At 51.9% G+C, this 27,408-nt stretch overlaps 1 protein-coding gene across 10 annotated transcripts; it reads left to right on the top strand.

Moving 5' to 3' along the window:
* Positions 1-730: 730 nt before the first annotated feature.
* Positions 731-26,516, top strand: MAP7D1 (MAP7 domain containing 1). Of its 10 annotated transcripts, XM_012804137.1 has the most exons (18): positions 731-1,217; positions 16,848-17,192; positions 17,387-17,455; positions 18,306-18,469; positions 19,283-19,397; positions 20,787-20,897; positions 22,043-22,165; positions 22,262-22,419; positions 22,523-22,668; positions 23,523-23,851; positions 24,140-24,317; positions 24,389-24,527; positions 24,626-24,730; positions 25,003-25,056; positions 25,237-25,279; positions 25,387-25,477; positions 25,595-25,788; positions 25,914-26,516. In XM_012804137.1, the coding sequence occupies exons 1-18, from the start codon at positions 1,172-1,174 to the stop codon at positions 25,922-25,924; spliced, it is 2,421 nt and encodes an 806-aa protein (XP_012659591.1). In that variant the 5' UTR covers positions 731-1,171; the 3' UTR covers positions 25,925-26,516. The 10 variants fall into 10 exon arrangements, with proteins under 10 accessions (XP_012659591.1, XP_012659588.1, XP_012659592.1 ...); XM_012804134.1 differs by having other exon boundaries at positions 22,043-22,419; positions 25,234-25,279; XM_012804136.1 differs by having other exon boundaries at positions 892-1,217; positions 22,043-22,419; positions 24,167-24,317.
* Positions 26,517-27,408: the final 892 nt, after the last annotated feature.

The following is a 27,408-nucleotide window of genomic DNA, read 5'->3' as shown; positions in this document are numbered from 1 at the left end:
CCACCTTCCCAGCAAGCTTTATCCTCTGCCCCAGGTTGGGCCAGAGTTGGCTTGAGGCCCTCACTTCAGCTGGCACCAACAAGGGGGATTGGAGGTCCACTCCAGAGGACTTCGACGCAAGCTACCTTGCAGAGGGGAGTTAGGAGGGGCTTATCACTCCACTCATCCATAGACCATTGGGAGAAGCCCCAGGGGGATTGGTGGGTCGTCAGGGAAAGGTGGGGTGGGGGATGTTCAGGGCCAAGACCACCCAGTTTGGAGCCAGGAGGGCCCCAGCAGATTAGAGACCTGGGTAAAGCAGCTGTGCAGGGCTGTAATTACCCCAGAAGAGCTGGGAAGACACTAACCATGGGATGCTGGAGGAAGGGCGGCAGCAAGGCTCCCAGACCTCTACTCATCTCAGCCCTCACCAGGGAAGAGACAGCATACTAGCCCTTTGAGGGGTCTCCCTGTGACCTTCCTTCAGGCCTCCCGTGTCCCCCGAACAGTTTTGTTTAAGGCGGGTTCAGGAGAGAATTTAGACTTGAAAATACCGTCTCAGCTCCAGACCCAGAGCTCCCAAACTCCAGGATAGGTCTGGGTACTCCCAGCCTCGATCCCCCACTCCCCCAGTCCCAGCTGCGGGTGAGTCACCCCAGCGCTCCCTACATAGTCTTTTCGCGCTGTGGCGCGTACCAACGTGCGGCCGCAGGGGGAGGCAGCTCGGCCGGCGTCCTCCCGGAACCGTAATGCCCACTCCGCTGTGGCCGCAGGAGAGACATAGGGAGACTCCGGGAACTAAATTCCGGGGTGGGGCGAGACGGGCGGCACGGGCGAGCGGCTGCTTGGTCCTCGGGCGCTGTGTGGACGGCCACCCCCACCTCGTACTTGGTATGCGCCAGCGGAGAGGCAAGGCCCAGCCCGGGCGGTACAATAGGGTTGGGCCGAGGCAGGGACTGGGCCGGCGCCGGACAGGGAGCAGGATCGCTGCTGGAGCCGACAGTCACTGGACAGCCGGCGACTCCGAGCCTCGCAGTCCACCAGTCTCGACCTTCCCCCCAGCGCCCCCGCCTCCAAGTCGTTGCCCGCCGGGCTGGGCTGGGCGTGATGCGCCGCGGGACCCCTGTCCTGGCCGCTGGCCGCCGCCGCCGTCGCCGCTGAGACCCCCAAGACCCTTAGTGACGCCGCAGACATGGAGAGCGGCCCGCATGTGGAGCTGGGTCCGGGCTCACCCCCAGGTATGCCGGGAGCCACGCAGAGGCGAGATGGGGGGAGGTCTAGGGCCGCTGGGAGCCAAGGATGAAGGATGAGGGCCTCTGGGCGGGGACCCCTCCCCCGCCGCGCCCTCTGACCACTGGGAAGTTTAAAAATAAAGGCTGCGGCGGCGGCCTCGGCTCTGGGCTACCGACGCATCTTCTGACAGCTGCCCCCTCCCCCACTCCTGGCGCCTCACTCACTGGGCTTCGAGATCCGCGGGGACCCTGTTTGGGAGTTTGGTGCGGTGACCCTTCAGCCTCAGCTCAGTGCCATCTCTGCTTCCCCACTCCACCTCCCTTCCTGATCCACTTCAGGCCCGGAAGATCCTCTTTTACAGAGCTGGAGCTTCTGTCCCCTTTCCCATCCCCGGAACGCACGTGTGACCCCAGCCTGAATGTGTGTTGGGGTCCAGGATCTCAGGCTTGGCGCCCTGCATGCCGGAGCCTAGGCCTTAGTGCCCTCACGCCCAGGCCCCTTCCCAGACCTCGCCCCCACCCCATCCGTCCAGCTGCCGCGCAAAGGGCCTGTTGCTGCAGCGGGCCGGGAGGGGAGGGGAGAGGGAGGTCTCTAGCGGCGGCTGCCAAGTAACCCGCCGGATAAAGGCGAGGGGGAGGGGGAGGCGGCATTGTTTGGGGCGAGGGCGGGAGCTGGGGAGTGGGCCGTCTACCCTGCAGCCGGGCCTACTCCGGAGCCCACCCAGCCCAGCCCGACTTGGCAAGGGGGGTACAAAAGTAAATCTGCTTTTCCTGCCGCCCTCCTTCCTAGCCTCTCTGGGCCTGAATCTCACTGGAGTATGGGGTAAAAAGGCTCGAGGCTGGGGCTCTCTCCAGGGACCTGCCACATCATTCCCCAGCCTGAGGCTTGCACTGTCTATTCTGTCTGTCTCTTTCTGTCCCTCCCTACGCCCCAGACCACCACCAAAGCTGTCCTCCCCTCCCCTCACTCCAACTACCAGTGCCCAGGACTTCTGCAAATCCCAGTGGGATCTGGGAGCAGCTGATGAGGGGGTGGGAACCGGTTTCTGGTCCAGTGGTCCGGCCTGGTGTTGGGGGGAGGCAATTTCTTTCTTCCTAGAAGGGGAGGGAAGAGCATGATTACCGAGACCCAAGTTCTGTTCCCACTGATTCAGGAGGGAGGTGGCCTCATCCCCACACCCCTATGGAGTCCCTGAACCTAATCCTGTCACCTCCCTGTCCCCTGGGGTGTGGGCCCAGGATGAAACAGTGTCTGTGGGTGCGGAGAGCCCAGGATAAGGTGGGGCCACCTGACTGTGGGTGGGCTCCTCCTGATGCCAGAGTGGGTGCTTCCCTGGGAATGTGTGCCTGTAGGAGCTGGAGTTCACTGAGGGGTAGCTACCACCAGACTGGTGGGTTTTGGGGGGGGGTGTAGGCTGTGTTGGGAACAAGGGTACCTGGATCTGTCTTGGCTCAGCTGAGACTGAGAGCAAACACCCAGGGAGGACCAGCCTAGGTCCATCCATCTGCTTACTGGCCCTCTCCACCTGAGGGTCCCTGCCACTGGTGGTGTGTATGCAGAGGCCTGAATAGGGGTGGTGACTGGGATGTAGAGGAATTGAGCCCATGGCTAGTTTATAATTAGGGCACTTGGATGGGATGCCTGGACTGATATGAGAGGGTTGCTTGGCTGTTCTGGAGGCCTGGGTGGGGTGGGGGCGCTATACATATACAGGATCATAGATGGAGAAGACTCTTCTGTGCACAGTGATCTGTGTGAGAACCTGGATCAGGATGGTGGCTGGTCCCCACATAGTGAGGAGTTGAAGGTGTCAGGAGTCCCCCGTGAAGCAAGCATGTGCCCTGTGAGAGTTTGAGGCATAGCTCCCAGCACCCAAGTGCCAGTGACATGATCTACTCTCTGCCCCTTTGAGTTCCTTTTGCTCACTTGTACTCTGGGCATTAACAGGAGGCAGCATGGAGTAGGGGGACAAGTGTGATGCCCTTTCTTAGGTTAGAAGACCTGGATGGTAATCCCAGTTAGCCATTTACTGGCTACTGGCCTGGAGCAAGTGACTTACCTCCCAGAGCCACGATTTCTGTCCCTGGAAAATGGGGGTAGTTTTATCAACCTGGTGGGGTTAATGTAAAGGTTAGTGATGATGTAACTAAAGAACCTGGCACACAGACATCAGACACTTGCAATAAACTGTTATTACCATTGTTGTGGTTATGCTCGTTGCAACTGGTGCCAACAAGGAGGTAGGAAATATGGGGGAGGAATTGGGAATCAGTTTAAGAGTGTAGACTCTGGAATCAAACAGCTTAAGTCTCTGCTTCATAACTTACTGCAGGTAAGTCCTTAGCCTATGTCTTATGTTTTCCCATCTATTATTCTATTCCCATAGAATGAGAATAATAATAGAAATTACCTCATTGAGACATTGAGATCATTAAATTAGATGAACATGTAAAACACTTAGCCTAGCCCCTGGCACGTATTTAGCGTTCAATGAACACCGACTCTTTTTTGGAACAGAGGGGCCCTGTACCTCTGTGGGGCAGTGGGAGTGGAGAGAAGACCCAAGAAATGGGTGCAACCTGCTATTCAGCACACCTGTGCTGTGTAAATGGCGGAGAAGTGAATCAGACAGAGTCCCTACCCTAGATGAGCTCCTAACCCAGTGTGGAAGAAAGATCTGTTCACTGCAGGGAAACCAGATCTAATGGTGATACAGTGGGCAGTGGGCTCTGCTTGTGGAAGGCTTCCCAGAGGAGGAGGCATTTGAGGTGGATCAGAAAGGATGAGTAGAAGTTGGTGAGACAAACAATGGACTATGCATATGGCAGGCAGGCAGCCTGTCTGGCATCTCCCACTGACAGCTTCCCTGTCCCTCTTTGGGCTGGTGGGCCCAATAATGAGGCCTCTAATGAGCCCCTAATGTGCAGTCACGCATATGCAAATGAGGAGGAAGGGGCACTGGGCCAGCTCAGCCCCAGTCTCCCCAGGATGGTGGGGCAGGGCTGAGGGACAGGGGTAGGTAGGGACTGAAAGCAAGACTTAGACTAGAGTGGCACTTTGTCCTTAGGGTAGGTCTCAGGTCTGTCCAAGGCTAAAAGGTGGGTGGCAAACAGTTGGGAACCATGTCCTCGGGTCTCTGCTGGGCCTTAGGGCTAGGGAGGGAGCCAACCAGCCAAGCCTAGATAATGCAGCTTTGTTGGCTGGTGGTAGCTCTGCCTGGCACCCTGGGGCACAGCCTTCAGTGTTTCCTCCATCACCTCTCAGCTGCAGCTCTGCTCTGAAGGGAGCAGAGAGCATGGCAGGGGGTAAGAAATGTACTTCTACCACCCCCATTAGTACCTCTACTGGTTGTAGGGGAGGAAGATGTGGGCCAGGCATAGACTCTCTGGTGAATCAAGTTGTCTCCTATGTATTATTTTCTACTTTTACTTGTTAGGAGCCTTCTTTGTGCCAGGCACAATCCTCAGCACGTCATGCCATTGTCTCATTTGTTCTGCACAACAATCCCAGGGGCTAGTGCTATTCCCATTTCACAGATGAGGTTTAGAGAGATGAAGTCACTTGCCTAAAGTCACACAGCTAGGAACTGGGCCGAGGCAGGATTTGAACCCATGTCTATCCGACTCACAAGTCTGCACACCAAACCTCTGTAACAAATTATCATGGCCCAAGCTAGCCAGTGACAAGATCTGGCCTACTTCCCTTCCGTGACTGGTCTCTGTGGGCCTCTTGGTCTTGGGGACCCCATGGTCCTTTCTCTAGCAGGAAGAGGTAGAACCAGCAGAGCCCTGGGTCACCTGTGAATCCTGCCAGGTTAGAGTCTAAGCAAGTTGGACCAGAAGGGAGACCCTAGACCAGTGGTCCTCAACCTTCCTATTGCCACAAGTCTTTAATATAGTTCCTGTGGGTCATGACCCACAGGTTGAGAACCGCTGCTCTAGACCCGGGTGGTTGCAACAGTCCAGCTGTGACCCATCTCCAGGCCTTGGCCTAAGCCTGGGCCTCTGTCCTTAGCGTCTGGGCAACAGCCTGGGCAGCCCTGCTGGGGCTGAGGGAAGGACGTGATGGGGCCCTGGCTGCGGGATGGGGTCATTTCCTGCCGCCTAAAATAACAGGAAGTGGGTGCTCCTGATTGGAGGTTGGGAACAATGGCCGCCAGCCGGGCCAGAGAGCTGCTTCAGATCTGCAGTCTCAGTTGGGTTCCCGGCTTTATCACCCTCAGAAGCCCATGGCTTGGCCCCAGCGCCCTCACTGCCCGGCTGCCCCCTTCTCAGTGCACTCCCTCCGAGCTGGCTTAGGTCCATCCAGGCCAGGAGTAATGCTGCCCCCTAAGGGTCCCTCCTGTCCCAACCCCACAATTAGGCATCCCCCAGGGTTGTCCTTTCTTTGCACCCCCTATTCTTCCAGCCCAGATCTCTCCAGAAGGAAAGGAAACCCAGGAGGCTGTCCCTAGTGGATAGCAGACTGAGGGTAAAGACTGCCACACTAATTTGGGTCCAAACCCCAGCCTTGCTACTCACCAGCTGTGTGGCTTAAACAAGTATCTTAATCTGTCTGAATCGGCTTCCTCATTTCTAAAATGGGGTAATAATATCCACTTCATAGGATTGTGGCAAAGATTAAATGAACTAATGAGTTTAAAGTGTTTAGCTGTGCCTGACAAAAGCATTAGCTGCTGCAGTTAATCGGACTTTCCCTAGGCCCAGGTAAAGAAGTGCCCAGAAAGGGCAGGACAGAAGTGATTTGGATGAGGCAGTATAAATCTACTGGGGATGTTGTGTCTCTGTGTGCTTGTATGTGTCTCTGAGGCTTTATCTGAACCTCAGGAGGTGCCGGGTACCATGTATGTTTGTGTGTGTGTGTGTGTGTGTGTGTGTGTGTGTATCTGTCTGTCTCAGGATATATAGAGTTCTGAATCCCAGCAAAGTCTATATCCTGTGTGTGAGACAGAGACAAAAAAGAATGTCTTGTCTCCTGTCATTGTGTGGGCTCAGTCTGCATTGTCAGCTTGTTCTCTCTCTCTGTTGTGTGTGTGTCGGTCTTGCTGTGTGTCTTTGCCTTCTGCCTGCCTGCCCATCTTCATTTGTCTGGTTTAGGGTTGCCACCTAAGAAGCTGCAGGGGAACCAGGAGGGCTCTTGCTAGAGATGCTGATTTCTGTCCTGTCTCTTCCCTTGCCTCTCCCCCCACACTCCCTGCCCTGGGTGCTGTCTGTCTGTGCACCATCCCCCAGCTCTCGCCTGGGCACTCCCCTGCTCTGCCCCTGGAGGTGGGCCACTCTCCCCCACCTCTTGCCCAGGTGCCTCACTTCCTGCCTCCTGGTGGCCAGCCTGGGCAGGAGCCTGCCTTCCCTGCATTCCTGCACTCTGAGCTCAGTGCCTGCTTGCCCCACCTGTACCCTTCAGTTTTGCAGAGGAAACCTCCCTGGGGGAACCACCGAATCACTTCCTTCTTCAGGGAATGGGCAGGAGCCTCAGGGAGGGGTGATGTGACCGCCTACCAGAATTAGTGTGACATAAGGGTTTTGTCATCAGACAAAATCGAACTTCTGGGAGCCTCAGGGAGGGGTGATGTGACCGCCTACCAGAATTAGTGTGACATAAGGGTTTCGTCATCAGAAATCGAACTTCTGACAGTGACATGAACAATCCACTTAACCTGAGTAACAGCTTTCTGACCTATGAAATGGGGGCCATCCATAGTACTTTCCCTTTAGAGTGCTCTTAAGAATTAAATGAGATAACGGTATACGGTACAGCTTCAGTAAATTATTTTGTTTCCCTTCTTGGGCTTCAGGGTTGGCAGCGGACCATAGACCTCTGACATGATCACATTTAAGGCAAGGGTGTCTAACCTTTTTTTCCCCTTCTGCCACACATTAGAACAGCGGTTCTCAACCTATGTACATTTTGAGATATCTGACACCATGGATAAGCAAAAAAATCCTCACAAAATCAGCGTCGCAGATTGGACACCCCTGATTTAGGGTTTAGAGAAACTGAGCTTTGGAGCAGCTGGGGGGTCTATGTGCGAACTAGACACACCCATTACCCCTTAGATAGTAATCAGATAGAACTACTTTGTGCCAAGTAGGTGTGTAAAATGCTCTGAAGCTGCTAAAAGACCCAATCTCTTTTCTTAATGAACTCTCACACTGATGGGGGAGGGTATGTTAGACAAACAAAAAAGTTAGACTGAGTTATCAGTGCTATGAGAGGAATACTTGGCCAGCAGGAGTTGTTGGAGTGGAAGGAGGGAGAAATGAAAGGAAAGGTTTGCCAGCTCCCAGAGGGCGGAGATGGGGAGTTACCACCCTGAGACATGTGGCAGCCCCTCTGAGGAACTTGGCCCTGACCTTTCTGTAGACCCTAGGTGCAATCCCTCCTAGGGCTCTTGGGAAAACGGAATGGAGGCTCGGCGCCTATAGCTCAACCGGCTAGGGCGCCAGCTACGTACACCTAGGGTGGCAGGTTCGAATCCCCAGCCCGGACCCGCCAAAACAACAATGATGGCTGCAACCAAAAAATAGCCGGGCGTTGTGGCGGGCGCCTGTGGTCCCAGCTACTTGGGAGGCTGAGGCAGGAGGCTCGCTTGAGCCCAGGAGTTGGAGGTTGCTGTGAGCTGTAATGCCACGGCACTCTACCCAGGGGGACAGCTTGAGGCTCTGTCTCAAAATTAAAAAAAAAAAAAAAAAAAGAAAACGGAATGGAACCAGCTCCTGCACCTTTGCCCTGCTAATGCTCTTTGTGCCAAGAAATAAATACAAACTATCTGTCTCTTAGCCAGTTCTTAGCAAACACTTCTGGTAAATATCAAGGTAGCAAAATAAAACTGGCATTGGGTAAAACCTCACAATCTGGCATCAACCAACAATCAGATAAAATTAAGTAGCCAAAAGATCATGTTTGATGACTGAAAATAGGAATAATCAGGAATTGATTAACATACTGCATAATTAGCCAAAGAATTAATTTGGCTTAGTGGGATTTGTTGCAGATAACACTGTCCCAATGACATTTTGTCAGGGTTGCCATAATTCTGAAGACAATATTTATATTCAGATTCAATAGTCTGCCAGGTTGCAAGAGGAGTTCCAAATGTCCTGTTTCCCTCTTAAGAAGTTTTTCTTGTTGCACTGCTTGGGTAAACACTCACTTCTACCTTAGTGGCTTAGTCCAGGAGGCTGCCCAAACCTTTGAGAAAGAGTTGTTTTTCATCCCTTCAAGTATTTATTTGTCCCTTTGCAATAAATCGCCAAATGGAGCTACTTTTTGCTCTTTTTCAAGAGAGGGGGTCTTGCTCTGTTGCCCAGGCTGGAGTAGAGTAGCAATGTCATTGCTCACTTGATCTACTTGTTAAAAGAGGAAAATCTCCTTCCTTCCATGTGAACCTGCTTTAGGCTAGGGTGGCCTCATAGTATAATACTTAATTCTCACTCAACAGAATTTTGTGACTGTATCTATATACTTGGCACTGTGGTAGATGCTGGTGATGCAGTGGTGAGAAAAGCAGACCTGGCCCCACCCTGGCAGGGTTTCCTTACAGTCTAGGAGGGGGCTGACAATAGGTAAAGAACCACTCAAGGCTGGGCACTGTAGCTAAGTGGTTAGGGCACTGGCCACCTGCTTCAGGGATGGTGGGTTCAAACCGAGCCTAGGCCTGCTAAACAAAAAAAAAGAAAAAAAAGAAAATAGCCGGGCATTGTGGCAGGCGCCTATAGTCCCAGCTACTAGGGAGGCTGAGGCAAGTGAATGGCTTGAGCCCACGAGTTTAATGTTGCTGTGAACTATGATATCACAGCACTCTACCAAGGGTGAGAAAGTGAGACTCTGTCTCAATAAAAAAAGAAAGGAAGCGAGAAAGAGAAAGGAAAGGAAGAGAAGAAAGGAAAGACGTGAGGGAGAGAGGGAGGGGAAAGTAAGAAAAGAAAGGAAGGAAAAGAAAAGAGAGAAAAGAGGAAGGAAAGAACCACTTGGAGACTGAGGCAAAAGGAGTTTGAGGTCGCTGTGAGCTCATGATGCCACAGCACTCTTTCAATGGTGACAAACTGAGACTCTCTCAAAAAAATAAATAAATAAATAAATAAACAAACAATTGCTAAGAACCACTTAAGGAAGTTTAAAATTATAACAGGGACAGGGCTCTAAACAAAGGCACATGAAGCCATGATTGTGTATAATGAAAGAGTTTATCCTGATCAGACAAGCTAGAGAAGGTTTCTCTGATGAGCTACGATCTGAAGTGTAAATAGGAATTAAGTAAGAAAAGAGGAAAGAGTATGTGCAAAGGCCCTGTGGCATAAGGGAATGTGGATGGTTCTGAGAACAAATAGAAGGTCGATGTGGCTGGAGTTCAGAGAGCAAGTCGGGAGGAGGTAGGAGAGAAGCAAGAGGTTGGGGGAAGGGTCTTCAGACTATACTGAACTAGTAGGTTGGGTTCAAGAATTTTGTCTTTATCTTCAGAGCGATAGGAGGCCACTGAGAGGTTTCAGATGGCGAAAGAGTACCATGATCAGATTAACATTTACTCTGATTGCTCAGTGGAGCAGAGTGGGGAAAGATGGGGTGGAGCAATGGGAGGACTTTGTGGTCATCCAGGTAAGAGAGATGATAATGATGATGATGATATCTGCCAGGGTGGAGATCATTCATTTCTTCCTTCAACAAATAGGTTATGGAGCACCTATGTGCCAGACTGTGTTGGAACCAGAGATAGTCCAGCTAACAGACAAAAATTTGTGCCTTTGCCTCCGCACCCATAGCTCAGTGGTTATGGTGCCAGCCACATGCAACAGGGCTGGCGGGTTCAAACCTGGCCCAGGCCTGCTAAACAATAATGACTACAACAAAAAAATAGCCGGGTGTTATGGCAAGTGCTGTAGTCCCAGCTACTTGGGAGGCTGAGGCAAGAGAATCACTTAAGCCCAAGAGTTTGAGGTTGCCGTGAACGGCACGGCACTCTACCGAGGGTGAGATAGTGAGACTCTGTCTCAAAAAAAAAAAAAAAAATTGTGTCCTATCTCATAGAGATTATGTTTATTGGTAAAAAACAGTGTTAAAATGTGTTAATGCTTATGGGGAAAATAAAAGTTGGAAAAGAAAAAAATATAGTTGGAAAAGGGAGGGAGACGTCAACTGTAGTTTATAGTTTTAAATAGGAGGTCAGGGAAGTGATATCTAAGTAAAGACCTGGAGGGGACCAGGGGATGAGGCATATAGAATCTAGGGGCAGAGAATTCCTGAGGGATGGACAGCTAATGCCAAGCCCTGAGGCAGGAGCCTGCCCAGCACCCTGAAGGCATAGTGGCCGGAGGACACAGCAGGAAAGGAGAGGAGATGAGGTCTGTGAGGTCAGGATCCTGGGGAGCCTAGTAGGCCCTTGCGAAGACTTTGGTGAGATGGGAGTCTTTGGAAGATTATCAGAGGAGTGATGTAATCTGAATTTTTATTTTATTTTATTTTTTAAGACAGAATCTCACTCAGTCACCCTGGGGTAGAGTGCTGTGATGACATAGCTCACGGCAACCTCAAACTCAAGCAATCTTCTTGCCTCAGCCTCCCAAGTAGCTGAGACTACAGGCACCTGCCACAAAACCTAGCTAATTTTTCTATTTTTTTTTTTTTTTGGATGGTGGAGTTCCAGATCATTTTTATTTTCTTCTTTATAATTTCCATATTGTATGAATGTTTTATAATAAACATATTTTAACTTTTATAGTCATAAAAAACATGTTTAATTTATTAAAAATCTCTAAATCAAAATCAGAATTTAAAAATTTTATAGTAGGGTGATGCCTGTGGCTCAGTGAGTAGGGTGTCAGCCCCATATACGGAGGGTGGTGAGTTCAAACCCAGCCTCAGCCAAACTGCAATAACAACAACAAAAATAAATAAATAAACTTAAAAATTTTATAGTATGATCCTTTTGGTTTTTTTGGCCAGGGCTGAGTTTGAACCCACCACCTCTGGCGTATGGGGCCGGTGCCCTACTCCTTAAGCCACAGGTGCTGCCCTTTTATTTTGAAATACAAAGTCATCATAAATGTACAGAAAAGAAGGATGGGAGGAAATACACCAAAATATAATATGTACTAATAGAATGAGAATTTGAGTGTTAGAATTATGAGTGTTTTTTTTTCTCATTTTGCTCCAATGAATGCCACGTTTATAATCAGTAGTTTTTCTATTTTTAGTAGAGGCAGGGTCTTGCTCTTGTTTGGGCTTGTCTTGAACTCCTGAGCTGAGGCAATCCACCTACCTCAGCCTCCCAGAGTGCTAGGATTATAGGTGTGAGCCACCATGCTGGCCTGATCTGAATTATTTTTAAACAGAATCACTCTGTCTACTGTGTTGAGAAAAGACCAGAAGAGAGTAAAGAATGGGAGCAGGGAGTCTTATATTGGGACTGATAGTAAAGCTCTGACCAGGAAGACAGAAAAAGTGATCATGAGAAGTGATTGAATTTAGAGGATTTTTTTTTTTGAGACAGACTCTCACTATGTCACCCTTGGTAGAGTGCCGCAGTGTCACAGCTCACAGCAACCTCTAACTCTTGGGCTTAAGCAATTCTCTTGCCTCAGCCCCCCAAGTAGCTGGGACTACAGGCATCCACCACAACGCCCAGCTATTTTTTTGTTGCAGTTGTCATTGTTGCTTTAGTTGGCCCGGGCCAGGTTTGAACCCACCATCCTTGGTATATGTGGCCAGCTGCCTACCTACTGAACTACAGGTGCCACTCTTTTTTTTTTTTTGAGACAGAGTCTCACTATGTCACCCTCAGTAGAGTGCCGTGGCATCATCATAGCTCACAGCAACCTCAAACTCTTGGGCTCAAGAGATCCTCTTGCCTCTACCTCCCAAATAGTAGCTGGGACTACAGGCACCTGCCACAAGGGCCTACTAATTATTTTATTTTATTTATTTAGTTAGTTTTTCTATTTTTAGTAGAGACAGTGTCTCACTCTTGCTCAGGCTGGGCTTGAACTCCTGAGCTCAAGCAGTCAATCCACCTCAGCTTCCCAGAGTGCTAGGATTACAGGGGTGAGCCACCACGCCCCGCTTCAAAAAGATTTTCTTTTCTTTTTTTTTTTAGAGACAGAGTCTTACTTTGTCACCCTCGGTAGAGTGCTGTGGCATAACAGCTCACAGCAACCTCCAGCTCTTGGGCTTAGGTGATTCTCTTGCCTCAGCCTCCTGAGTAACTGGGACTACAGGTGCTTGCCACAATGCCCGGCTATTTTTTTGTTGCAATTTGGCTGGGGTCAGATTTGAACCCGCCATTCTCGGTATATGGGGCTGGGCCCCTACTCACTGAGCCATAGGCACCGCCCCAAAAGCATTTTCTTTTTTTTTTTTTTTTGAGACAGAGCCTCAAGCTGTCCCCCTGGGTAGAGTGCCATGGCATTACAGCTCATAGCAACCTCCAACTCCTGGGCTCAAGCGAGTCTCCTGCCTCCGCCTCCCAAGTAGCTGGGACTACAGGCGCCCGCCACAACGCCCGGCTATTTTTTGGTTGCAGCCATCATTGTTGTTTGGCGGGTCCGGGCTGGGGATTCGAACCCGCCACCTTAGGTGTACGTGGCTGGCGCCCAAAGCATTTTCTAATGAAGGATATGAGGTAAGAAAAGAGTTTGAAATGACTCCAAGGCCTGAAAACTGGAAGATGGGGTTGCCAGTAACCGAGATGGGGAGACTGGAAGAAGAGTAGGTTTTTGGAGATGATCAGGAGCCCAGTTTGGGATATGTCAAATCAGGGCATCTGTTGACACCCAGGGGTGTCAAGCAGGCAGTTGCATGAGCGAAACTAGACCTCAAGGGAGAGGTCTGCACCAGAGACACAAATTTGATTGTCATCAGCAGAGTGATGGTACTTAAAGCTGTGAGTCTGGATGAGGTCATTGAGGGAGGGAATGTAGACAGAAAAGAGATGAGGTCCTCAGGCACTCCAGCATTGAGAGGTTAGGAAGTTTAGGTCAGCAGAGAAGGCTGAGAAGTCACAGCTAGTAAGGTAAAAGGAAAACCAGGAGAATGCGTTGTCTCCAAAGTCGAGTGAAGGGAGTGTTTCACGGAGCATCCAAGATTAACTGCAGCAGATGTAGCTAATAGGTCAGGTGAATGGGGGCTGAAAACTGGCTGCTGTATTTAGCAGCGTGGAGGTCACTGAGGAGAGTGATGTTGCAAAGCAGTGGGGGCAAAGACCTGGGCAAACTGTGTACTTCCGGCAGAGATGGGGAGAAGTGAACACATTTTGGGGGGCAGGTGCTCCTTACTTACTAGCCAAACCAACAACTCAGTACAGGAACTGTGGCTTAGACAGGTTCAGATCTTGCATGAGTCTAGAGTTGAGATCCTCACGCAGGCCTGTCTGGCTCTGAAGCCTCTGACCTTCCTGCTCCACTGCATCCGATGCTCCGGGTGCAGGTGTTTTCCAGGCTTCACTCCTCTTCCTCCTGCCAATCTCCCTTCGCATGGCTAGTCTGGACCCAGTTGGGAATTCATTGTCTTACCTGGTGGGTGTGATTTGCCTAGGTGTAGACAAATACCCGCCTACTGGCTTTCCTTGCAACACCTATAGCACGCACAGATGCTTGGAGAATGGCAATACACAGGCCTCACCCTCTGCCTTTAAGCTTAGGACTTAAACACACCCAGGCTTTGTCCTCAGACAGTCTTGGGTTCAAATCCTGACTCTGCCACGGCCTAGTTTTATGACCTGGGGCAAATCACTTAGCTGGGCGAGCCTTGATTGCCTCATTTGTATAATGAGGACAAGAATCTCTGCTTTTCAGCATTGTGAGGATGCAGGTGCATCACTTGGTTAGTGAGGAAGTGAGCCTTCACTAAATGGTTGCCACTAGTTTTTTGACCACTGGAGTTAGTAAAGCAGTTTGCAGCTGACTGGGAAATAGAGTGGCATGACTAGGCAGCCGTCTCGTGCTAGTATGAGGAGACCTGGGTAGTTGGTATGGAACATAGGGGAGGAGTTGCTAGGGAGACAGGACCTCAGCTGGGGCTCTTGCCTGTAGCCCAGGAAGCTGGAAGGGAAGGAATGAGGGGTAATAGTGTGAACCTCTGCTAGTCTCATTGCATAAAAGCTATTCCGTGGTACTACCTTCTCAGAGGCAGGGGGTAGAATGGGAAGTAGCATGGGCTGTGGTAATGACCATGGGGTCTAAGTCCAGGTCCCTTCACTTACCAGCTGAGTGACCTCAAATTACTTCACTTACCTTCTTTTGGCTTTACTGTCCTCACCTGTGTAAAAGACATGTTTATGGGATCTCCTTCATAAGTATTATCAATGAGGAGTAAAACTAATATGTGTAAAAATGCTTTGCATAAAGGAAGCTCTTACTAAATATACAAAAGTCAATGGTTATTACTACATCATGCATCACAATATGGTGAGACAGGTAAAATCTAGGGTGACCAGATTTTAATATTTGTAAAGCCGGACAAGGTGGCCGAGGGGCGGGGCGGGGGCGGGGCAGGGAGGGCCTGACAACAATGCAAACTTTGATAAGCAGTTCTCGATAATCACTTCTCAACAATTATTTGTTATTATCACAATTTAACATTATAAAATTAACAAAAATAATATAAAACTCATATTCTGGCGAAATAGCCACATGGCAGCCAAAAACCGTATATTCCCTTCCTGTTCTCCTGCCTGTTCGTGCATTCTTTCCAAAAATCAGAACTTTGTTAAAATGCCACGGGACACAGGACAAATTGTTTAAAAGCGGGACTGTCCCGCCAAAAGCGGGACGTCTGGTCACCCTAGTAAAATCTGTATTCTATAGAAGAGGACCCTGTATTGTACAGAGAGGTCTGTAACTGGCCCAAGGTCACACAGTTAGTATGGAAGCCAGAATTCATACTCAAATAGTCTGGCTTCAGAGCCTAAACCAACCACTAGACTCCTAGAAGAAGGTGCTGAAAGTTCCAAAGGCAGCCCCTTGGGCATGGGGAGTTTGCACAGACGGCAATGACTAGGCAGCCGTCTCGTGATGGTATGAGGAAATGTGGGTGGGTGAGAGTTCTCAGAACAGAGGAATTAAGTTTAGTGGAGGCACCCAGTAAGAGCAAAAAGTGCTTCCTTGGATATCCCTCCCCACAGAGCCAGGCTGCTCCCTAAGCTCAGCTTGGTGGCTGTGTTCCCACTGATAGCTGCAGATGACCCCAGGGCTCAACATGCAGAGGCTTCTCTTTGGGAGACTTGACAGCTTCATAAAACCAACATGGAAGAGGAGGGAAGTGTTTGAATTATGCCAAGCATGTTACTGACATCCCTATGAGCTTGGGCCCATTATCCCCAGTTTACAAATATCAAAGCTGAGGCTAAGAAAGGTTGAATGGCATGTCCAGGGTTACCTGCAGGGGAAGCAAGCATACTTTTTTATTTTTTATTTTTATTTTTTGGACAGGGCTGGGTTTGAACCCACCACCTCTGGCATATGTGGCCAGCGCCCTACTCCTTTGAGCCACAGGCGCCACCCGGAAGCAAGCATTCTTTTGGGTGGTGAAGTCAGAATCAGGCTCTCAGCTTGGCGCCCCGTAGCTCAGTGAGTAGGGTCCCAGCCACATACACCAAGGCTGGCAGGTTTAAGCCTGGCTGGGCCTGCTAAACGATAATGACAACTGCAACCAAAAAATAGCTGAGCATTGTGAGGGGCGCCTGTGGTCCCGGCTGCTTGGGAGGCTGAGGCAAGAGAATCGCTTAAGCCCGAGAGTTTGAGGTTGCTGTGAGCTGTGATGCCACAGCACTCTACCTAGGGCAACAGCTTGAGACTCTATCTCAAAAAAGAAAAAAGAGAATCAGCTCTCATGTGAGTGACTCCGAAGCCTGTCTTTCAGCTGCCCCACAATGTACATTTGGACATATGAGTATAAGCCAAATCGTGTGGCTTCCTTGCTTGTCACTTTCGTGTCTTTTGCAGGGTTCTTGGAGTATTTATGTCCTCAAAGAAGGAATCTGGGTGTGACTGGGGGAAAAAAGATTACAAAGTACAGGTAGCTGGTTGCCTACACCTTTGGGATCTTAGAAACAGAGCATCCCAATAGAGCCTATATTGATGTCCTTGCTCTTGGTCAGTCCCATGCGCCTAGCACTGGCCCCATCTGTGAACTAGGCCTTGTACTGGGCACTGTGCCCAGAGATAAAGCAGAAAGGTGAGGGGGGCAGACATGGAAACGAATCATTTCTATGTGGTGTGCCCGTAAGTCCTACAAACTTGTTCTGAGTTTTTCCAACACACCCTGCTCCTCTCTGCCCCTTTGCATACGCTCTTCTCTTTGCTTTGCCAACTCAGCTTGGTTGTTACTTCTTCGGGAAGCCCCACAAGTGTAGATTAACTATCTTTGTTGTGCTGCCCCCAGACGTAGTATTTATTCTCTACTGTAATTGCCTAGCTATTTGTCTGTCTGCCCTGCTAGAGGGTGAGCTCCACAGAGACAGAGATCGTGGCTGTTTTCTCACTATTATATCATTAGTACCTAGAACAGGGCCTAGCACATAGAGAGGACTCAATAAACACATGTGAATGAATGAAAAGTGGGTTGGACAAGAGAGATAGCCAGGTGTTAAACTGATGACACAGATGTACTGTCTGACCCTTTCTCCTCTCTTCTTGGTCTTTCAGCTGTGGTAGCCAGGAGCCCCCCAGAGCCGAGACCTTCTCCAGAAGGCGACCCTTCCCCACCACCTCCTCCAATGTCAGCCCTGGTCCCTGACACTCCCCCAGACACCCCTCCTGCCATGAAGAATGCCACTAGCCCTAAGCAGATCCCACTGGAACCAGAGAGCCCCCCAGGGCAGGTCATGCCTAGGCCAGCCCCTCCACAAGAAGAGTCCCCCTCCTCAGAAGCAAAGAGCAGGGGACCCACTCCACCAGCCATAGGCCCACGGGACACCAGGCCTCCTCGAAGGAGCAGCCAGCCATCCCCAACGGCAGTGCCAACCTCTGACAGCCCTCCTACCAAGCAAGGTATGTGTGATGCTCCTAGTCCTGGCCCAAACCCCTTGGCTCAGGGTCCTAGCCTTGGATGATAACCCCGGAGGGAATCTTTTTTGCCCTGGAGGAGGTGGGGAAAGGATGGAGGCAAGGCCTGGAGGGAAGGCCCTCAGGCTGACTCCTGTTTGGAGAGAGCCTTTTGACCTGTTCTTGTTCCCTCTGTTAAGAAGTGAAGAAGGCAGGAGAGAGACACAAGCTAGCAAAGGAGCGGCGAGAAGAGCGGGCCAAGTACTTGGGTGAGTGAGTGGGAAGCAGCATCATCTCGTCATCATCATCACCATTACCATCCTTTTATTTTTTTTTTAAACAAAGTTTCACTCTGTCACCCTTGGTAGAGTGCCATGGTGTCATAGCTTACAGCAACTTCAAACTCCTATGCTTAAGTGATCCTCTTGCCTCAGCCTCCCAAGTAGCTGGGACTATAGGCACCCACCACAACACCCGGCTAATTTTTCTATTTCTTTCTTTTCTTTCTTTCTTTTTATTTTTTTAATAGAGACATAGTCTTGCTGTTGCTCAGGCTGGTCTCAAACTCCTGAGCTCTAGCAATTCACCTGCCTCAGCCTCCCAGAGTGCTAGGATTACAGGCATGAGCCACCACGCCCAGCTACCATTAACATCCTATTAATAACACTAACATTTCTGGAACACTTAATTATGTGTGCTGTGCTAAGAGCAGTGCACACATTATCTCATTTAATCCTCTCAACTCATTTTGAGGAGGAAACAGAGGCTCAGGGGGATGAAATCATTTGCCTAAGCCACACAGCCAGTGGAGTGGCTGAGAATCAGACTCACAAGCTTCATCTCACCCCAGAGCTGATGCTCTCAATCACCATATGTGGAATCTGTCTGGTAGCCCCTCAAGTCAGAAAGGGATCTCACACTAAAGCACTCATTTCTCCTTCAGTCCTAAGAGACCATGAGGCCAAAGGGGGAGAATTGCCTCCCCTGGGGCCTGTCTTCAGGAAGCTCTTCAATTTAAAGGAGAGTAGAGGCTCCCTCACCCAGGGCTGGGATAAATGGGATGGCCACTTAGAGGTGAAGCAGAGCCCTTCCCACACCACTGAAATCCTTTTCCCGCAGCCGCCAAGAAGGCAGTGTGGCTGGAGAAGGAGGAGAAGGCCAAGGTACTGCGGGAGAAGCAGCTCCAGGAGCGGAGGAGGCGGCTGGAAGAGCAGCGGCTTAAAGCTGAGCAACGCCGTGCAGCCCTAGAGGAGCGGCAGCGGCAGAAGCTCGAGAAAAACAAGGTGCGGGATGGGTCTGTACGGATCCCTGTACCTGTATGCCCACACATCTATGTACTGGTGAAGTGGATATGCACATCTGTGTTCATGCCTGTGTTACCTGTGTCTGTGTGGTCCTATCTGTGTTCACACCTACAGTCATGTCCTTGTGTTATAAGATGTGGGCATCTGTGCAACTGCAGACACATCTGCTTCCATGTGTGTGGCTGTAGGGCCCTGTGACTGTGCTCTGTCCATACCTGGAATTGTATACATGCCCCGTGTATCTACGTATGTATGTGCAGGGCCCTGTGATTGTGCTCTGTCTGTACCTGGAATTGTATACATGCTCTGTGTGTCTACGTATGTATGTACATATATGTCTGTGTGAGTGTGCCTAGCTCTGTCACATGGGTAAAGCCCTGGCTTAGGAACTGATGACGAAATGAAGGAAATGGTGGGTTGGCTCTACCTGGGAGTTTCAGCTGAATGGAAAACATAGCCCCAAACTCAAGATCCTTAGTGCCATCAGGGAAATGGCCTTCCCTAGGAGTCCCAGGCAGGGGATGTTCCAGCCCGTCCTCAGAAAAGCAACTCATACACCCAGGAAATGACTCAAGAACAGTGAAAAGCTTCCCAAGAACAAATCAAAAGGAATCTGTTGCACATGGTCCTTAATCATAGCAAAGATTCAGTAACCTTGGTTACCTGCAATGAGTCAGGAAAAGCTTCCAGGGGAAGGGATGGGAGGAAGCATTGTCATAAGAGGGAGAAGGGCTTCTATCCCAGGTATGATGAATGTTCTGAGATCTCTTTCCTCCACCCCTCACCCACCAGGAGCGCTATGAAGCAGCCATCCAGAGGTCAGTGAAGAAGACATGGGCTGAAATCCGGCAGCAGCGCTGGTCCTGGGCAGGGGCCCTGCACCATAGCTCCCCAGGACACAAGACCAGTGAGTGGGCTGGACAAGCTGGTGGGTGGGTGGGGCAGACTGGGATCTGGCAAGTAGGGGAAGGGAACAAGGAGCTGACAACTCCAGGCAGCAGGTGTGCCTTGCTTCATGTCATTTGTGTCTTCTAGAATAGTCTATAAACCAAATTGTCCCTTTCCTAGGACTTCCACTATCAAATCAGAGATGGATTGTCTCCATTTGGTTTTCTCTTCAAACCTCTGTCATTTTAGGATTAGCCACCTTTTGTCCGTCACTTATTATTAGTTGATGATATGTACAAATGAACTTTAATGCCCAGCAGACACTGGATATATAAAGAAAACTGTCATTCCTTGTCTTGGAAGGTAGATTTTTGTCTCTGAGTTTTCTTCACATAGGGCCATCATGGATTTTGGTCTGATTCTTTGCTGGCATGTATGTACCACTGTGTTTGGATGTCTTTAAGCAATGGCAAGGTTCAGTATTACGCACTGTATATCTTCTGGTATATGTGCCCTTGGATCTGTGCAATGTGCGTCTTAATGTGTTTGTGGCTTGTGCACCCACCTCAGTGAAGTTTCCTAAGTCAGATACACTTGGGTTCCAGCGCTGGTACTTGACCAGGGCTTGACCTTTGACTTCTCACCATCTCCCGTTCTTCATCTGTAAAATGGGGATAACAAAACTATTCGGCTCCAAAGTTGTAGATAGATGTTTGGAAGCTCAAATGAGGTAACGTGTGTTTGGTGCCCAGCACAGTGCCTGGCACATGGTAAGCATCAACAAACACTAGCTGTTACAAATGTCACGATTAGGTTGCTTCGATGTGTTTGTGCCTTGTGTGCATCCGGGTCTGTTGATGTTTGTGTTTCTGTGTCTGTGCATGTCTGCCCACATGTGTGCATGCTTACGTATCTGCCTCTCTATATGCTTGTGTCTGCATGTCTTTGACTTTGTGTGTCTAGATGAATATGTGGATTTGTGCAAATGACTGTGACTGTGTGGGTTCTTCAGTTTAGAAACGTCTTTGCATTTGTCCCAGTATGTGGGTGTTGTATCCATAGTGCCTTGGCTGGGCAGTGTCAGCAAGTGCCAACACCGGGTGGTTGTGGGGAGGGGTTGCAGCACCCAGCCCTAGGGAATGGCTTCCTTTGGTCTGGCCAGGAAGGCTGTAGTTTCTCTAGTTTTACTCATCTCTTCCCTCTGTTCCTTCGCCGTCGGCTCCCCCAATCCAGGTTGTCTCTGGTCATCTACCCCAACCCTCCCTCCCCCAGGGCCAAGGCTGCCTCCTCATCCTCATTCTAGCCTGCCCACTCTTCCCTCTCCCTTGGAGCATTCTGCATGGAAGGCCTCAGTGCCCCACTGGCTCCTGTCTGGCCCGGCCCTAATGCCGTGTCTTTTCCCCTCTAGGTGGGAGCAGGTGCTCCGTGTCGGCAGTAAACCTGCCCAAACACGTGGACTCTATAATCAACAAGCGGCTCTCAAAGTCCTCTGCCACGCTCTGGAACTCCCCCAGTAGAAGTAAGAGAAGGCCCAGCACTGACCCCTCCAGAGCCCCTTGTAGCCCCCACCAAGCCTCCTCCTCAGCAAGAACACCAAGTCTCTGAAGCCCTCACATACTCCAGGTCCCCACCCTTACTCTACCTTTTCTGGGGTTCTGTGCCCCTCGGGGGAGCCGGCATTTGGGTCTGGACCTTGAGGACAGAGTTGTGCCTTATAGGAGAGAACAGAGACAAAGACAATGCTTGAGATTGCAAAAAGCCTGACAGGGGGCCTCAAGAGGATATTTGGGGTAGTGGCTGGGGGTGGGAATGGGCAGGCAGCCTATCTCCAACCACAGCCAGCTGGCCTGGGCTAACCTTAGGCGGGTGGCATTGCCCCATGTGCCAGACTGGCCTGAGTGCTTATTCTGTGAAGGGCCCATGTAATCCTGCCCTCTCTGGCTTCAGAGCCCCAGCGATGGCCTTGGCTGGTTCCAGAGTTGTGGCCAACCAGGGTGGCACAGCCCCTGCATTCCCACCATGCCCTGGTGCTCACATCTGAAGGAGCCATGGTGGGAGTTATTTATAAGTTTCTCTGGCTTTTGTTTGGTTGCTCTGTTGCCTAGCAACCAAATCAGCTGCTACACCAACCCCACCTGACTGAGACTTAAAAATAACCCAGCAGCTGAAGGGCCAGTGCAAGGTGGCCTAGGGCAGGCAGCCCTCCCTAGTAGCCTCTCTCTGGCACGGGCCTTCTAAAAGCTGGATCACAGGGGCCCAGGGACCCTCACTGTCCTAAATTCATGAAAGCATGCCTCCCCCAGGCCAGCCCACCGAAAGGAAGGGCAGGGCCCTGCCTGGGGTCATGGGACAGGGCAATTTGGTCTTCCACTAAATCCTGGATGGCTCCTTCCTATTCACACAGTTCAGAGCCCTTTCACCTGGGGAAAGTGGTAGGCGGGGACCCTCAAGTGATGAACAGTGTTGCCCTGGGAGTGTCTTGTTCCCTGGGTCTGCGGTGGAGGTGCTGATCTCAGGGAAAACAAATGTGTTTGGCACCTGATGGGAGGAAGAGTCCTCCCAGGTGAGACTTCTTGGGCTTGGCAAGGAGCTGGTACTTGCTCTGCCCTTGTGCCTCTGCCTGCCTCCTGTGGTGACCCGCTTCACCTGGCGTTCTTCCTCTAGATCGAAGCCTGCAGCTGAGCGCGTGGGAGAGCAGCATCGTGGATCGTCTGATGACGCCCACTCTCTCCTTCCTGGCTCGGAGTCGCAGCGCTGTCACACTGCCCCGAAACGGCCGGGACCAGGGTAGGGGCGGCAACTCTGGGACAGCCCTCACGCCGGGCCGGGCAAGGGCGAGCCTGACACCCAGGCCACACCCCGACCGCACTCATCCTTCCCCAGCCGTGCCAGTGTGCCCGCGCTCCGCCTCTGCCAGCCCCCTGACGCCACCGTGCAGCGCCCCGCGAAGTGCGCACCGCTGCGCTCCCGCTGGGGAGCGCCGCAAGCCCAGCGCTGGGGGCAGCCCCGCTCCGGTCCGCCGCCGGCCAGAGGCCTCACCGGTAAGTAGCTGCGCAGGTGGGGACTGGCAGCCTGGGCCTGCAGAGAGCAGGGATGCTGACCTCTGTTCTCCCCTCCCGGCTGCTGTCCCTCTCTCCTTGCCAGGTGCAGAAAAAGGAGAAGAAGGACAAGGAGCGGGAAAATGAGAAGGAGAAGAGCGCTCTAGCCCGGGAGCGCAGCCTCAAGAAGCGCCAGTCGCTGCCCGCCTCCCCTCGCCCTCGTATTTCCTCCAGCGCTGCCTCTGAGCTCAGGTGGGTGGAGGGCGGGGAGAGGGGACTTGCACCTCACCAGGCCTTTCATTTATTCACAGACTGTTGTTGAGCACTCATCTTCAGAAGGAAAGTTTCTGGAGGGCAGATGTTCTCTTTTCCTTTATGTATGTGTGTTGTTTTGAGCGTTTGGATTACTTGAAGTACTCCAGCACCTGAAACAGTGCCTGGCACCTGGTAAGCACTAAGCAAATACCTGCCAAATGAATGGACCTGCCAGGTTGTGTTTCAGGTGCTGAAGATACTTTGGTGAGCTAAAGCAGGCCCAATTTTTGCTTTTATTAGGGGGACAGATATTAATCAAAGAATCTCAAAATGAATACAGAATTAGAAGCTGGGATATATGCTACATTGTTCATCACTTGAGGGTCCCCGCCTACCAAGCTGGGATATATAGGGCAGGGGTCCTCAAACTTTTCTTTTTTTTTGATTGTAGTTGTCATTGTTGTTTGGCAGGCCCAGGCTGGATTCAAAACTGTCAGCTCTGGTATATGTGGCTGGTGCCTTAGCCTCTTGAGCTACAGGCACCAAGCCTTCAAACTTTTTAAACAGGGGGCCAGTTCACTATCCCTCAGACCGTTGGCGGGCCGGACTGTGGTCCCCGGGACAAGTCGGCTGCTAAGCAGGACAGGCAGCGGCGGCAAAAACACCCAGTGGGCCGGATAAATGTCCTCAGCGGCCGCAGTTTGAGGATGCCTGCTCTAGGGAAATGATATGGTTTTGTGAGAGCATGTAGAGGGGTGCTGACCTAGCCCGGGGGGGAGGGTACACTTCCCTGAGGAAGTGACTTGCTCAGAGCACATGCCCTCCAACCTAACCCTTCCCTTTTCTCTTAGCCCCAAATCCAAGGCCCGGCCATCCTCTCCCTCCACTTCCTGGCATAGGCCTGCCTCCCCCTGCCCCAGTCCAGGGCCAGGCCATGCTCTGCCTCCAAAACCACCATCTCCTCGAGGAAACATGGCAGCACACAAGGGTCGGGTTCGCAGGAAGGATGAAGCAAAGGAGAGTGTGAGCACGGCAGGGCCTGAGGACAAGAACCACAGCAAGAGCAAGGCCAACAATGAGAAGGAGCCCACAGCCCCAGTTTCACCAGCACCCTCGCCTGTGCCCTCACCCACCCCAGCCTTGCTCCAGAAGGAGCAGCCCACAGCAGAGACCCCTGCAGGTGGGAACGAAGAGAGGGGTAGGTGAAGGGAAGAAGACCGCTCTGGCTGTGTAGGGGGAGGTGGTCAGCAGTATGCCACTAGAGATGCCTGGGGACTGGGTGTGGGTGACAAGAAGATGAGACTCTTGCCCTGGGGAGGTCCAGGCCCAGAACATAGGCCACTCTGAACTGATGGCAGGAATTCAGTAGGTGGGTCACCCTAGGGTCCAGGAGAGTAGGGGGCATGCAAGGGTAGTGGAGGTGCCTGTGTGGGTGTGTGCTGACTCCTGGTCCTGGATCCCCCTCCAGATATTGCTCTCTTGACCTCACCCCCAGCCCCTGCTCCCCCGGTGACCCCTAGCAAACCAATGGCCGGCACCACAGACCGGGAGGAAGCTACTCGGCTCTTAGCTGAGAAGCGACGCCAGGCCCGGGAGCAGCGGGAGCGCGAGGAACAGGAGAGGAGGCTGCAGGCCGAACGGGACAAGTGAGTGTGCCCCGGGACTGAGGGGGCCTTTACTGGGGTCGGAGCTAGAGACAAGTTTCCTCTGTCCCCAGGCGAATGCGAGAGGAGCAGCTGGCTCGGGAGGCAGAGGTCCGGGCAGAGCGGGAAGCCGAGGCCCGGAGGCGGGAGGAGCAGGAGACGCGAGAGAAGGCGCAGGCGGAGCAGGAGCAGCAGGAACGGCTACAGAAGCAGGTGCCCCGGCGGACGGGTGGGAGCCGGCTGGCGCGGGTGCCTCTGCCGGGAGGAGAGGCTGGAGTCGCGGGCCCAATGCTCACGGGGGTCTTTGGCAGAAAGAGGAGGCTGAAGCTCGGTCGCGGGAAGAAGCAGAGCGGCAGCGCCTGGAGCGGGAAAAGCACTTCCAGAGGGAGGAACAGGAGCGGCAGGAGCGCAAAAAGGTGGGCGGGCCCTAGACGAGGTGGGCGGGACCAGTTTCTGGGCTAGGGCGGGGCTCTGGTTCTTGGGGCTAATGAAGCTCGGTCGGGGGGAGGGGCAGTAGGCTGGGCCATTGGCTTGGACCTTGGGCTCAAGAGGTAGCTGGGGCAGGTTCTCCTTGCTGGTAGGGAAGGGTTGCTAAGGACTGGCAGGACCTGGAGGTTCCAGGTCTGGCTTGTGGGAGGTTTAGGATGAAGGTGGGGCGGGAGCCTTACTGTTGGGGGCCTCCAAACAGCGTCTGGAGGAGATAATGAAGAGGACTCGGAAGTCAGAAGCTGCTGAAACCAAGGTCAGGATCCCAGACTGCATCGGTGGGAATGGGGGTGGGGATGTGGGTGGGGCTGGAGAAAGGCGACTGCGGATGCTGTGGGGAGGCTGCTGAGGGCCAGACTGAGGGAGAAGATTCCGCACCACTGTTAGCTGGCTCCAGATATCCCTGGAGCCTGACTGCTTTTCCTCTTCAAAGCAGAAGCAGGATAGAAAGGAGGCCACTGCCAACAGTTTCAGCCCAGGTAAAGAAAGACCCTGTTCTTTTCACCTTCTTCCCTTGGCCACTCTCCTCCTACAACCTTGCCCCTTGATCCAGCCCCTGCCTGATGCCGTTCCTTCCTTGTGCTAGACCCTGCCAAAGTAGTAGAAGCACGTCCCTCAGGGCTGCAGAAGGAGGCTGTGCAGAAAGAGGAGCCAGTCCTCCAGGAGCCCCAGTGGAGGTACCAGCTCCCAATCCCAGGGACCCTGAGCAGGGAAGCGGACTCCTGCTGGAGCTGTGGGGTGGCCTGGGCCTTATGGGGAGGTGTGCTGCTTATCACTGGCCCCTGCATCCACAGCCTGCCAAGCAAGGAGCTGCCAGGGTCCCTGGTGAATGGCCTGCAGCCTCTCCCTGCACACCAGGAGAATGGCTTTTCCTCCAAGGGACCCTCTGGGGACAAGAGTCTGGGCAGAGCACCAGAGGCACTCCTGCCCTTTGCAGAGGCAGAAGCCTTCCTCAAGAAAGCTGTGGTGCAGCCCCCACAGGTCACAGGTAGGTGCTTTCCTGGACCCTGCCCATCCCTTCCATCCCTGGGCTCCCCACCCTCCCCTCTCTTCTAGCTGTTCGAGAGGCCCTCTCCTATTCTGCCCTGACTGTTCCCCCCTCCCTTTCCCCAGAAGTCCTTTAAGAGGGGTTGCCTTGGATCCAGGCACAGATGTGAGAGTTCCTCTGCATCATCTACCAGGATGTCTGGAGGAGAAAGAGGCAGGACAAAGATGGAAGTGGCCTGGGCCCCTGGGGGTGGGTCCTCTCTATTGTTTTTTAATCTGCACCTTATAGACGGATGTCTCTTTGGCTGGAGCCAGACCCTGCCCCTCAATGCATTTGTGTGCTCACATGCGCGGACATCCCCTTTCCCCCATACACACATACACTCACAGCCTCTCTGGCCTCCTCCTTTGGGGAAGGGCCACCTGTAGTATTTGCCTTGGTTTGGTGGGGTACAGTGGATGTGAATACTGTAAATAGCTTGTGCTCAGACTTCTCTGTGTGGAGAGGGTGGGTACAGGAGGCAGACCCTCCCTTCAAGGTTCCCTGGGAAGATCTAACTCTCTCTATTTAACTGTAAGAGGGGGAACCCAGGTCTGGGGCTGTGGGACACCTTGGGCCACAGGATACTGGTTGCTTCAGGGGTACCCATGCCCTCGCCCTCGCCTGGAATCAGTGTTATTGCATCTGATCAAACGTCTCCAGAAATAAAGTGAGAATAATTCTGCCAATCCTGTCTGTTCTTGGAGCTGCTGGTAGAGTTGGGAGCAGGTGGCCTCCTGAGTTCCAAAAAAAACTGAAGAAGCATATGGCCTAGGGATCTACCTGGTGGTATCAGTCCTGTACTCCTAGCCCTATGGTCAAATGAATTCATTCATTTCTTCATTCATCAGATGATGTTTGCATAGACTCTGTACCAGACAGTGGGCTACACACTGGGGACGCAATAGTAGAAAGAAATGTAGCCTCTGTCCTTGTAGAGTTTACAGTCCAGTGCGTGCGTGTCACAGATTCTCAGTAGTCATTCCCATCACTGCTTCTTCATTCTAGAGAGAATCCTGATTTGTTCAGGTAGCCATCTGCCTCCTAGAAGCCACCCTGTGCCTCAGGGGAAGTGGAGCCCAGCTTCAGGGGTGAATCATGATTGTGATGAGCCAAAAATAATGGTCCCCACCAACCCATGAGTGATTTGTAGGGGCATGGGCTTGTGGAATGAAGGAACACCTCCTGGGGCATCTAGGAAAGGCTTCCTCACTTTTTTTTTTTTAAACAGGGTCTCAAGCTATTGCCCTGGGTAGAGTGTTGTAGCATCACAGCTCACAGCAAACTCCAACTATTGGGCTCAAGCGATCCTCTTGCCTTAGTTTTTCTATTTTTAGTAGAGATGGGGTCTTGTTTTTTGCTCGAATTCAAGCAATCCACCTGCCTTGACCTCCTAGAATGGTAGGATTACAGGTCTGAGCCACTGCACGCGGCCCAGCTTCCTCACTTTTGAAAAGAAGCATGTATGGGTGGCACCTGTAGCCCAGTGAGTAGGGCACCAGCCCCATATACCAAGGGTGGCAGGTTTGAGCTTGGCCCCGACCAAACTGCAACAAAAAAATAGCCAGGTGTTGTGGCGGG

The sequence above is a fragment of the Otolemur garnettii genome, unplaced genomic scaffold (genome assembly GCF_000181295.1).
Source record: "Otolemur garnettii isolate 467f Iridium unplaced genomic scaffold, OtoGar3 scaffold00025, whole genome shotgun sequence".
In the NCBI taxonomy this organism is placed as follows: Eukaryota; Metazoa; Chordata; class Mammalia; order Primates; family Galagidae; genus Otolemur; species Otolemur garnettii.
Note: the sequence above shows the minus strand (reverse complement) of the source record. Positions and strands in the feature narration are given on the sequence as shown.